The following is a 13,897-nucleotide window of genomic DNA, read 5'->3' on the forward strand; positions in this document are numbered from 1 at the left end:
GATTTTTTGTTTTATTTTGTTTTATTAAAGAAAGAGTAAAGCCATGGACATTAACAGTTGGTTTCAGTGTTCAAATTAGGAAATCTCAGGGGATTTTTTCATCAGGCACATGGCCTAAACCGGGCACCCAAAATCAAAGGATGTGAAATGATTTATTCTGAATATCTTGGCCTGCCTTTAGTTGAAACACTTTGGAGCATATGTTTTTAAATCAGAAACCTGAATTTGATTCTACTTCCTTGTATCTAATACATTACACTGTAACAGTACTTGGTGTGACTTACTGTGAAATGGAGAAAAATTCAAAATAATGGAAAAGAGTTTTCACTTTTGAGGGCAAAATGCTTTTGCAGCTGGACTCTCAAAAAAGGATAGTTACCTTAAAATTGCTATTAAAAATGCAAAAGAAATTGTGATTTCCAAAATGAGTGGGATTCTTCACTGTAATTCAACATAAACTTTCTCATTCGATTTTTCTTCTTTTATATACGACTATAACATTTTTGTTATTGGATTTGAGGTGACTCTGAGAATAAACATCTTTTGGGATGAGGTTCTTTTGCTCTTGTTAGTTTTGTTATTGTTTCTGCTGGTTCCAGCTGATACCTTCTTCAAAGCTTTATCTCACTGAACGTGACCTGGCTCTCCACCTTTAATTAAAATTGCCAGAATCCTTTCTCTCTTTTGCAGTCCTGTTTTGCAGAGATGTTTTGGTAGGAATGTGTATTTATGGTAATATTTAATGTGTCTCTCATTAGCTCTTTATTTTGGATGAGAAGCCCACGTGCACATTGCAGATTGCTGTTTGCTGTACATTCAAACAGTAGTGCATTCTAGAAACATTCATAAACCTCTAAGCTCTTGCCATCATTGTACATAAGTCATTCTCTTTTTACTATCTTTAATCTTGTGCAGGTTTTTCCAGTTTTAATAAAAATACTCTCAGAGAGTAAGGTTTTTTTTTTTTAAACTTAACTGTCCCTTTGATAGGGATCTGTGTTCTAAATCAATCTATATCTATATTTGTGCAATTGCATTCAAAAGAGTTAAAAGAACATCAAGCTTACAAAATTGAGCTCTCAAACTGAGGGAGTTACAGAGCTTTGTTTCTTCCTTTCTGTTTCTTTCTTCCTAACAAGCTTCCTTATGCACATATATTATGAAAAAATTTCCTCCTCATAAAATGTCCCAGTTGCAGCACGCTGACTTCAGTCACATCCTTCTGTATTTTATTTTATTGTGCCAGTTCAGTTTGTGGTCCAGTTGTGCACATTGTTCAGTGGTGGTGTGAAGATGAAATTGTTTAGAACAATCAGCAGTAGCACTGCAGTGTTTAAAATAGCAACAGAACTGTCTCACTGAGCAGTTAATGGGGTGATAACTAATAAGCCATTATTATCAAGAGGTCTCTTGATATTAAAAATATGAGTAAGTATTTAAATATTTTAAGAGATTGTTTGCATATATGAAAAGATGATTCTGTGACTGGCTTTGAAGACTGGAAGTTATCTGGCAGAGAAGGAAGAGCATTCCTTACAGAACCACAGTACGAAATCTTCAGAGCTCCACTGAACTTTCACTGTGCAAACGTCCAAGGGCTGTGGACTTGTGTGTGCTGAACCTTTTGCATGATTCTCTGCATGAGGGATTGTAAAAGTGAGAATTTTCATTGCTACCACAGGCATTGAGATGAGATGAAATGTGTTTTTCATGTCTCAAATTACTCCAAGCCTTTTTAGGTTTATGGATTTGGAGTTTCACGTGACCGTCTCAGATTTATACAATTAAACAATTTGGGAAATTTTAGTTAATGCCACTGATACCTGCATTGTTTGAAAAGTTTATGGCCCAACTTTTGTTCCTTTTTGACATCAGAGATACAGAGGGATAGTTGTATCTTGCACATGATTCAAAGCCAGGTTAAATGGAGCAACCTGGTCTAGTAGAAGGTTTTGTGAAGATTGATCTCAGTATCACAAACACTAGGTAACTTCCAGATTTAACTTTAATAAAGCTTATCTTTGTCTCAAAACATCTACCTAATATATTAGAATGTCATTAATTTTGGTTCAGACATGAGAAGGAAAATGTCAGTACTACATATCTTTATAATTACTCCTCTCTTTGAAATACTTGTTTGAAAATATTTTGGACAGTGTAGGAGATTATCGATTTCAGACATATTTTGATGAGGGTTGGGGCTTTATTAATATTGTTATTAATATATTTATTATATTGTCTTATCTAACTAGGTGGTTATAGTAATAAAGATCATTTTCCCAATATGTGAACCTGTCTTTACAAATTTATAAAAAAAAAAATCTTAATTTTCTAATTTTAATTTAAAAGTCAAGTAAAAATTCTCATATGGAATTGAAAGTGTTGGACTGACATATTTTCATTTTCTGCATCGATTTAGCTGTACTTTCTGTGTTTATTTTATTGGACAAATAGAACCATGTATTGTACAAGCTGAGTTGGTGCCAGCATAATATTTCCAATAAGTTGTTTAATCACTGAGCAAGTCTGCTTTCAAACTGGGCAATGTGCCCAGTGCCAGCACTGGGTTAGAATAACTCAACAATTACACTGGTTGTGTTTGAAAAGCATCCTGACTCAAATCAGCTGGAACTCCTGGACAGGGTAGTTAAATATGCCAATAATCTTTTAACATCCTCAGAAAAGGACTTTCCTTTTTTCTCGGTCTCTAGAGGCCATCAGCTCTTTTTGACCCTCATGGTTTGTTTTAGCACCAAGGAAAACTTGCTGAAAAAAGGAAATTTTTCCCAGCCTCAGTTGGCTTGCACTGGAAAAAAGCAGAGCTCAGAGCTGAACCTAAGTGTTTTTGGAGGAACTCAAAACACTGACTGGTCATATGGCACATAATTTGAACATAAATATATCACAAAGAGATATGCTCTTGATCATACTTCTGTTGTGAGTTCTGAAGAAAATATTAAGGAAGGGTTGTTTGTCATCTGTTCTAAAAGTATTTCTGAAATACAGAAGAAACATTCTTCCCTGTCTGTGTGGATAACATACCAGATCTGAAGCTGGTATATCATTCTGCTTTCTAAACACTAAATTAAAGAGCCATCTCCACTACTTGCATGATGTTCTGGGGAAATCTTGCAACCAAAGAATCTGTCTCTTATTCCAAAATCCAAACTCCAGGTATAATTATGGAGAAAAGGGCTGAGGAAGCAAAGCTAGCCTGTTTTGTTTAGATTGGACCAAAAGTTTAGACTGAAGTTCTCTGTGGTCAGGAGGCTGAGATTAAAGGGTCTGTAATTAGATTCAATACTCCATGTGTCTTAATGCCCTGAAAGGCCAAACCCTGGCTGCAGGCAATGGTTGCTGCCAGGATCATCAAAAATAGTCCATAGATGCAAGTGAAAAGGAAATTATACACACCTCCTCAAACAGTTTGTTCTTACTTGTTGTGTCTTGTTTGTGTAAAAAAGAAGGGATGGGAAATCCCTCAAAATATCAGGAAAATGGATAGATCTTGAGTTTGGAAAGAAATTGTTTTGCTTCTGGAAACAGATTGCCTAATTCTTGTAATCCTCTATATTCAAGTCACGTTTCAGTATTTTTTATTTAGTAAATCCAGTAGTTTTTCCTTTCACTCCTCCTGTTTCCCTCACATTAGATACAGTGGTCCCAAAACAAAATAGATTATTAGATGTCTGTGGTTTTATGTGTACATGTGTGTGTGTGTGTGCAGAGAAGAGTTTTATTCCCCAAAGTCAGAAGAGGACAGGTGCATCTTTTGATTAATATTAAGGAATAATAATATTAATGAATAATGTGTAGTGAATAATAATATCTATACAAAAAATAATAAATAATAAATGATAAATTGTAAATGGTAAATGATAAATAATAATAAATAATAAATAATAAATAAATAAATAATAACTAAATAAATAAATAAATAAATAAATAAGTAAATAAATAAGTAAATAAATAAATAATACTAAATAATGCTTTTGTAACAGTTGAGGGTGATGCTGGAGGATGAGTTTGGTGCTGCCTGTCCCCTGGCCTGGCACCAGGGCTGATGGAAGCAGCTCTGGACCACACTCTGAGTGCTCCTGTCTTTTGCAGGCAAGTTAAAGATCAGAATAAGAAAGTAGCAAATCTGAAGCACAAAGAACAAGTGGAGAAAAAGAAGAGTGCACAGATGCTGGAGGAGGCCAGGAGACGAGAGGATAACCTTAATGACAGCTCCCAACAGCTTCAGGTAACGTGGGAACTGAATTAACACAATTGGGATAGGGGCAGGCTGAGCTGGCCCATCTCTTCTCATTGCTGTTTCCTCACAACTTTGTTCCTGATTGTTTAAAAGGACACATCTATCCCACAGCATTTCAAGGAAAGCAGCCTGTCTCATTGCCTTCCTATCCTGCTCAGTTTTCATAAGGGGAAAATATACTTTTAACTGTCAGCTTGGTTATGAAGTGCATCGTTGAAATAATGATATCAATTCTGTGTTGAGATTGGTGTGACATTTCTTTCTTCTCTGCTCTCCTAACAGCCTTTTTCTTTAGCTGTTTTGTGTATTTTCCCAGCTGTTTCTACCTTATACTGGTGTCTTTTCTTCAGTAAATGAAAGATAAGGAGGTAAGTATTCTTAGAGAAAGCTGGAATTGTTGTGGGCTAACTGGAGGTGTTTTCTAAGTGTAATCCTTATTTACCTCATGAATTCTTGGTGTTCTTACTGGTCAGTTGGCTTTATTTCTGAGGTGATCATGCTGCTCACAGAGTTATCTGGTCACCTCAGATCTGCCCAGGCATAAGCAAGTCACTGGTATAAAAGTGAAATATTCCTCAGTGTGTGCTGTGTGTTGAGATTAGCTGCAGGAGGTTGATCAAACGGTAAGTTTTCAATTGCTGTCATAAAAATATTGAATTAGTGGCTTGGAGTAGAGCAAAGACACCATGATGTTAAGTGTGGGGATAATAAACATTTTGACCGTGTTTTCTTTAATTGACAAAAATAACTTTCTTTTTGGTGAGTGAAAATAAACATGGAAGCTGCACCCTACCCTGTAGTCTTTCATTTTGTAAATCTTTAAAGAGCAAGCCTTTCTTTGGTGTTTTCCTCTGTTATCCTAGGTTAAATCCTGTTTCTTTTTATCAGCCACCAATCTTAATACCTCTACAGTGAAGACACAGAACACATCCTAAGGGTTCTCTAGTAAAGATAAATTCTCTCCTTATTTCAAACAGAAACTCCTTGACTTTGTTCTGTGGGATGCTGGGGGGATGTTTTCAGCTAAAACTTTGGGAGAACCACAGAAACATTTGTCCATGGGGAATGCTCCCAGATTTTCTGGTTTTATCCATCAGCTCCAGTCCTGTATGTGCAGGGCACTGAAAGAGTTAAGTTCCAAGTGTATGAAAATGATTTCATAAGTGCAGACCCCTACAAAAGGCAGGAATGTGGGATTTCTACATCTGCTGATGGCTTTTGTGGCTGTAATGCTGTGGCAGTTCACAAGGCTCTCGTTGTGTGGCAGCTACGTTTAAATAACACAATCCTCCTGGTATTACTGAAATGTCTTTAAAAATTCCTAAAACTACTACAATATTTGGTTAGATTTCTTTGAGTAAATCTATGTTTCAAGTCTGAAAAGACAGCTGGTGCTTGACATTTGCCTTGCAATTACATATTTATTTATTGAGTGACACCATTCCATCAGACCATCATCTTTGTTTTTATGTAACACTTCCAGATTTTAAAAGGGATGCCTTCCTTTTCTGGCCCTCCCCTACAAATAATTATTTTCCTTTTCATTTTTCTGCCTTCTTCACATGTGTAACACACTGAAAAAAGCCTGAAATGTGTTTTGTCTCAGCTTCTATTTGCATACTGAAACCACTTTTTCTTTCTTCTTTTTTTTGTCTTTTATTTTTTTTCTTTGAGAGACAGCAAATTATGTAAAATGTTTGTACTACACAGTAATGAGCAGAGAGTGATATTTCAGTTACTGAGAACTTTAAGTCCTTTTAAAACTCTTTTAGACCAGTTTCTGCTACATCAAGGAGATGGTCCAGCTTTGGTGGTAGCAGTGCTCAGAAAAAAGTGGTGGAAAGAAATGATGCTGCTTTATATCAGAGTTCCTTAAGAATGTATAGCCACCCTTGCAATTATCCAATTCTTTACTTATAAAGTGTTTTAATCAGTTGAGAGATCATAGATATAAAAATATGAATAGCAGCATGGATATCTTTACCTTTTCCCATTCAGGTTTTCCAGCTAGAGATCTCTGTAGAGCAGTGCACAGTTTTTTGCGTTTTACTTATGTTGTGTTTTATTCTGCACTGGTGTCTGTGCTTTCTATATAATTATATGCAAGTTTTTCTGACATTAAAAATGGACATTATTAAATGTATTAAATAATTTAAGGTTGAAGTGTGATGTGTAAGTCAACACTGAAGTGTACAAGTTATCATGGTATTAATGTTACTTGACTTTCCCTAGTGCTTTTCCTGCTTTTGTGAACATAATTGTCCTGTTTGTGTGGGCTGGATTTTAGAGAGCCTTTCCCCATATTCAGCACAAGGCTGAAGGGAATGCTTTCATTCACAGATGAAAAAGGTCTGTATGCTCTAATGAAAATATCAGGCTAAGGTAAAATATGGAGTGTTTAATGACAAGTGACAGCTTCAATAAAAGCTCCTTCCTTTAGAAGAGCCCTCTGCTTATAGCCTCCCTCTCTCAAGGACTGCAACATTTTGGTTTCCTGGAAGTAAAATTTACCCAGGACCACATTTCAGTTTGTTAGTTGTGGAGACCTGTCTTCTCTCTAGACTCTTAAAGTGCACTGCCTTGTAATAGATTAAAAAAAAAATTCAACCTGAGAGGACTGTAGGTATTTAACATCTTTATGCAACCATTGTTGGCTTTGGGGTCAGGACACACAAGCACCAATTCCAGATAATTTTGGTCTTGGTGGTTTTGGCTGGAATTAATAATAAGACATTATGAAATGCTTAAAAATATATGATCTGCATGTTCTTTGGTTGACTGTCTGCAATGCAGTCAAATAAACAAATAAACTCCCGAGCACACAGTGCCCTCCTCTCCTCTCTGTCCCTCACAGCCCTGTGCTTTCCTTCTTCCTGAGCCCACTAACAAAATGTTTGTTTATTCACAGGGCTCTGATGGTGGAAATTTGGTATTTTGGGGAGAGGGTGAAGGATGAAAACCATAACGTCTCAATTCTAGTGAGATGGATAAATGGCTTTCCAAATTTGCCTTTTCCTCCTGGGTTCCCTGAAGCCACAACTCTCCAGAGACCTGAGAGGTTGATGAGTGTCTGGTCTACAAGCAGGATAAAAAGCCAAACAAATTGTTGGGTTGGAGCAGAACATTTTTGCTTGAAGTGACTAAAGCTTGCCTATTATGAAATAATTAATTATGAAAAATAATTGCTGTTTAGTCCTAGAAGGGTAACACTGGAATTTCATTATATTTGAATGGATACTTCAAGCTGGCTTCTGAAAGGAAGGATGCATATTTTCTTATTCTATCACTGTAGCATCTTCTGGAGTTTTTTTCCAGAGTTTTCAGAATATCTGTGCTGTGGGTTTGTGTTCTATTGAATCTGTGTTGCAGCAGGTACCCATCAGTCTCTAATTGCTGTCCAGATGATGTGTAAGATAGGTTTGAGTACTTCAGTGAGCAACTGTAGAAAGAAAGTAAACTTATTCGTTTTTTGGGGTTTTATTATTTAAATTAAGTTTAAATTATTTAAGGTGTATTCCTAATCCATGAATTGTACATGCAAGTGTATGCTGTGATACTGTATTTCTTTTATCATATTGGAAAAACCTATCCTTCCAGGGAAGAGAGCTCTACTTTTAATCTAAACAAATATGCAACTTTATGTTCAGTAATGTTTTTTACTGTGATCCAGACAAAGCTCAATGAAATGGAGAGATAAACAAATACCTTCCCATCAAATGAACCTTCTAAATTGATGAAATATCAGCCACAGTGCCCCAGGGCTGCCAAGTGTTTTAGAGGCATTTGGACAATGCCCTCAGCAGCATCTTTAACTTTTGCCAGCCCTGAGCTGGCCAGGTTGGGCTGGGTGGCTGCTGCAGGTCCCTTGTTGTGGTTAAGTGTTTGTTACAAACACCACAGCAAGTGCACTGCCAACACCCCAAAACCTGACACCACAAGTGGGGCCCAGCACATCTGAGCTAAAATCACTGCAGAGTTTCCTCCTGACATGCTGTGGTTGGATTTCCATCCCAGCAAGACAGTAGTGCACATAAAAATGAGCTGCTGTCTTGCAAAAAAGATTTTCTCTATTGAAATGAAGAAGTGCAATGTGGATTTCAAGGGGTGGATGAAGTTTTTTTCATCTCTTAACAGTAATACTATGCCACAATGAAAATTATGTTGTGTTCTCCTTTGGCTATTAGTAAAGAAAGATTATGCTTTCCTAATTAATCTCTGAACTTGCTTTTGGACAGTGAGGACAAAATTGCTGAAGAAATGGTTAAAGTAAACCTTTCCAAGCTTAAAATTCAAGATCCTGAAAACTTTCTAGGCATCATCAGATTTGGAGCAAATTGGTTATGTTAATTAAATACATTAGGTGTTTTCCTGGGATAAGTGACTTTCAAGTGGGGAGTTCCTCTCTAATTTCTCTTCCATATCAACCACTGTCATATCAGATTCCATCCTTGCCTGCCAGATGAGGGGAGTGTACAGCTCAAGCTGTGACAGAACACAGTCAGCCTGGCAGAAATGTGTTCTTTAAAGCCACCTGGCATCTGCAGGGTTTGCTCCAGAGAACAGTCTGACATCTCAAACGTGAATCTGCTCGCTGAGCTCACATGCACCTTGGGGGATTACTCGGATCCAAACGTTCTTTTTCTCTCTCTTCCTCTCCCAGTCCCTTTTAGACATTAATGACATCATGGGGAGGTTTTGGCCTCCCTGTCCCTGGATAATTCCCTGTGCTGCCCAGCCTTGGAGGTGTCAGTGTTCCTTGGGCCATCAGCACTTACGCAAGTGCCTGCAATTCCACTTAAGGAATTCAGGTCTAGGTCATCCTCATCCTCCAGGACACAGCTCATGGCATCAATTGCTGAAAGGATTCCAATTCATTTTGCAATTCATTTTTAAAGGAATTTTTTTAGTAGTTTTTGAAAGGATGAGTTTTTCTTGTCAGTTACCAAATAGGATGAAACTTAATATTGTTTCATGTTCTCAATAATTTAGCTAAATGTGGTTCTGAGGTAATGTGGGTTGGTGTTTCAGTGTCTGCTTCTCAGGGTTATGTGGGACTTTTGTTAGTGAAAATGCAGCAAGTATGAACAAATGCAGGCTGAGTTACACATCATAAAAATCTAATTGAAATAGCTGTATGCAAATTTTTCCTCCTCTTTTATTTGGGCGGTGGTGCCAATAGTTTTGGGATCAACTTATCCTCCAGCTCTTTCTCTCAGAGATTCCATGACAGCTGGCTTTTCATTACAAAACAGGATATACATATGCAGTAGAAACATCAATATGCATCATGATTCATTAGTGATGTCATATTCCAGTAGGAATTTTCACTTCCATCAGCTTTTACAATACATTACAGAAAATACAGCGTTCACCAACTTTTCATTCTCTGCGTAGTCGGAGGGTTGAGATTTTCAGCACAGTGTGCTGCAGTTAGTGGAGATACAGGCATAAATATAACCCTGGCAGATGCTTTGAGAAAAGCTAGCTCTTGTTCTGATCATGTCATAGCCCTCTGTCAAGAGAGCTTTTTCTTATCTTTCCTGCATGTCTGGGAGAAGTTCCAAAAATTATGACCTTTTAGCTACACATTTCATTACTTAGAGCAAGGGGAGGTTTCTTGAGGGGAGGTGAGGAGGAATTGATTTGAATTGTAGCCCTTTTTTGGGAATTAAAAATTGTAATTAAGCACTCCTGGATACATCTACTTTTACAGCATAGGTAATGCATGAAAATGATGAGTAGAGGGCCTCACTTCAATATATATGTGTGAAATAAAGGAATTATAGACAAGACTCAGTTATTCTTCATTTGTAATGCTCTCTAACTGAAGAAAGGCTTAGACATTTTCACAGTTAGTGCCTTAATCATTTTTATCATTCAGCAAGACAGAAACAGGACTGAAAAGTTCATTGGCAGTGGGGGAATACTGCACAGTGCTAGCAATCAGCACATAATATGAAATAACACTGTTGTGCCATTATATTTTCATATAAAAGTTGCACTCTTGGATTTCCATCCCAGCAAGACAGTAGTGCACATAAAAATGAACTTCTGTCTTGCAAAAAAAGATTTTCTCTATTGAAATGAAGAAGTGCAATGTGGATTTCAAGGAAGGGTGTGAAGGTTTACAAACAGATTGCCAGAATGTAAGCTCAACAAGGAAAGAAAAGCCAACAAAGACCAACAAGAAGCCCCACAGCATCTGCTCAGATGTTCTGTTCCTACAGAGATCAGTCATTTTATCTCTTGTGCTTTCACATGTGTGCCTGGCAGGCTCAGCAAGACACTAATTATTTACTTAAAGGAAGCTCATCCAGACAAGCTTTCATACACTTTAAATACACTTAGGTGTATTTACCTGGGTAAATTTACCTGGGTCTGTTTCTAATACCAGTTTCCAGCTTTTCCTGGTAGAAATCCTGTACCTGTTTCTCCAAACAACTGCATACAAAGTATATGGTAGGAGGGGAAAAGATTAAAAAAGTTTATATTTACCTCTCTCATTTCTTAGTTTTCTTGGATTTGTTAGGCTTTGGTGCATTAACATTCTTACAGTGTGAGCTGTGATCCACAAACAGTCATGTCTCCAGTTTTATTGAAGCCATTTTTCTGATGAATATTTGCAAGGTCTAACTTGATTTTTGCTCATGTGTGAAATATTGCATGCTGAAGCACCAATAAAAAATAGACACTTTTGAACATGGGAAACAATTTGTCTCAGAAATGAATTGTAGAAAGAAGGTGCAGCTTTTTTTCTCTGTCCAAAATAGAGTATCAGAATAAATATATGTATAAATACATACATATATAAATACATATATAAATACATATATAAATACATATATAAATACATGTATAAATACATATATAAATACATATATAAATGCAGAATAAATACATAGAGCTTGTTCTTAATTTGATATGGCAGTCCTTCCAGAGACAGAATCTGTCATTGTACATAATTGATGTTTGGGACATGAAATGAGTTGTTAAGGAATTACCTTTCCTTGTGTCTGACCAGGAGGGAGCTCTCCATTCAGAACATTTGTCACCATAACATTTACAGAAAGGAAACTTGGAGGGCCCTGGCAAGGTTGAAATGGAGAAGCATTTTCCTGGACAGACACTTGGCCATCTGCTCTGTCAGTTTTCACTTTATGGTTTGGTTCAGTTTACCATACATTTATTATGTCAGCTTAGATTAATTCATTGCTTTCACATCTTTAAAAAAGATGAACCTTTTGACTTTGTCTTCTTATGTAAAGTAAAAATGCTCTACAGTTTTGAACAGGCAGCTGGAAAGACTTTGTGGAAGTCACTATTTACAGCCAGCATTAGGCAGTCTCTGTTATCCCAGTATTTCCCCTAACTGCAAATTGAGATTTGTAGCCAGAGAAAGCCATTATACACCCTGAGAGTTTTTAATAGAGGAAAGAAGACTCCCAGTATCCTCCCATTTTTCTGTGATCCATCAGGAGCATTATTCCCCAGCCACACTTTCACCCAGTGTTTTCTGCAGAAACATGATGTGTGAGTGGAAGATGAAAGCTGCTGTTTGGCCAGGGGAAGGCTTGGTACCCTTCCTGAAACCCAGACCCTGAGCACAGGGAGGGCTGCACAGCTCAGTGTGTGCCAGCAGCCTCAACCACTGCATGCTTTCTGCATAGGCTTTTTCTTTTCCCCAAGATTATATCTGAGTTCAAACTGCTTTCCTAAAAGCTGTCAGAGAGATTAATGGATCTGTTGACAGCATGGTGTGGTTCCTGTGAGGAGCTCTCTCCTGAGAGTAGAAAACATTGAGGGCCAGATTTAAACAAAACAATAGGAGCACATTGAAGGGGAAGAACAGCTCTCTTTTCATTCTGGTGTCTTATTTCATGAGCCTGAGAAATGGTAATAAATTTGCATTTTTTCCTTCTTCTTGATTTTTTTTTGTCTCTCTCATAAGGTTGTTTTTTTTTTTCTACTTGCTGTGTTGAAAGTGGTTTCTAACTCATTTCTCCCCAAGAATAAAAATGCCCAGTTGCCATGGCTCATTTCATGGTCTCATTGTTTAATAAAACTGCTATTCTTTTTATTCTTCTTCTGCACAATAGAAAAAGAAAGGAAGATGGGGTGATGATGAGGACCTCAGATAGAATTAAAAGCTTATTTTTAAAAAATAATACTCATGGATTTTATTTTTTTTTCTAGTTCTATACTGTGGGAACAAATACTCAAGCATTTCCTTAAAAATATTTCCTCAAATTCATTTCAAATAGTACTAAACCTAATTAATTTAATTCTAAAACTGTGTTATTCTTTAATCTTGCTTACTAAACTGCCCAAATTGGTGGCACCCTAAAACTATTTTTTTTTTCCATATAGAAATCAGCCTATTCTGTCTTTAATTAGCACTTTTCCTATTAAATTTTTTCTCTTTGTCTAAAATTTACACATTCTTAGGAGGTATCAGAACAACTGCTCTTACTGTGATCTGCAAATATTAATTGGAATTGAAACTTAGGCTGAAAATTGTGTTCAGAACTGATAGAAAGTTGTAACACACTAAAAGTCAGCACCAGTCCTTTCATCTCCTTAATGTGAATGTTTGATATGCACTCAGATCTCAGTGCAGGCATGGGAAAAACTTCACTATTTTGGAATCACTTAATCTGAGGATTGAAGGAGGAGGATATTAACATGCTGAAAGTTAAAATTCATCAACAAATTCACTTAAAACATTTTGCTTGTGTTGATCCTGTTTGAATTCTTCCTAAAGTTTGATATTATTGAGGTCAGATGGTTTTCCAAAGCATGAAAAGCAAAATTAAAAAGGAATAAAAGCTGAAGGAACACAGTGTCCCAACAACAGGCATCCATGTCCTTCTAGCACAGCTAAAAAATGAGAGATGTAATATTTTCTGCAAATGAGACCAAATTTTTGTGCAATTCCAAATAATATGTATTTATTTAGGACATTTAAATGAAAGATAACCTATATAGCTCCACAAGTACCTCATAACTGGAACCCCTGGATAAAAGAGCAGGTGAAATTCAGCATATATTTATTTCTGTATGTCAGGAGAAGAATATATATAATAAAATAAATATGTATATGTATTTATATAAATGAATATATATATATGTGCACAATAATGGGTTCTATAGGAGAGCAGTCTGTGCAGGCTGAGAATAATAGAGGATCATTTTGGAATATTTGGGGCTAAAGGAAAATAATAACTGTTTTTCCCATTCCTTTGAATTAGTTCAGGCTTTTATAAAAACAATTGGAATTTTCATACAAAGAAGTGAGAATCTCTCAGAATGTGAAGTATTTCCATTTTCTCATTCTTTGGGGTTTTAAGGCAGTTAATTTTAATGGTGATCTTTATGAATGTTGCCTGTTTAAAGCCACTGTCAGTGTAACTCTGCAAATACACCAATGAGAAGCTTTTATTTTCAAACACCTTATTTCAGTATTTTTAAGCTCAATATTTTCTGATTACATTGCTATTTAATTGTCAGATTTTTACATTTTCTCTGCTTTATTTTATTCTCATCATCTTCAAATGTATCCTTTTTCTCTGATTACAGTGGTACAGCTGATTGGGCATTTCCTAGTAAAGATACTGAGAACAGCTTTTAATATTTTTAAGC

At 36.4% G+C, this 13,897-nt stretch overlaps 1 protein-coding gene across 10 annotated transcripts in view; it reads left to right on the forward strand.

Annotated features, from left to right (window-relative positions):
* The window catches only part of ERC1 (ELKS/RAB6-interacting/CAST family member 1), a 274,756-nt gene that overhangs the window by 139,658 nt on the left and 121,201 nt on the right, over window positions 1-13,897 (forward strand). For all 10 annotated transcript variants that reach the window (XM_014259338.2, XM_088054896.1, XM_088054899.1 and 7 more), the window contains one exon: window positions 4,111-4,246. In XM_014259338.2, the coding sequence (XP_014114813.1) occupies window positions 4,111-4,246 (136 nt within the window). The remainder of the gene's footprint in view (window positions 1-4,110; window positions 4,247-13,897) is intronic.

The sequence above is a fragment of the Pseudopodoces humilis genome, chromosome 5 (assembly GCF_049639895.1).
Source record: "Pseudopodoces humilis isolate 2021_Gansu_Grassland_sample_001 chromosome 5, ASM4963989v1, whole genome shotgun sequence".
Lineage (NCBI taxonomy): Eukaryota > Metazoa > Chordata > Aves > Passeriformes > Paridae > Pseudopodoces > Pseudopodoces humilis.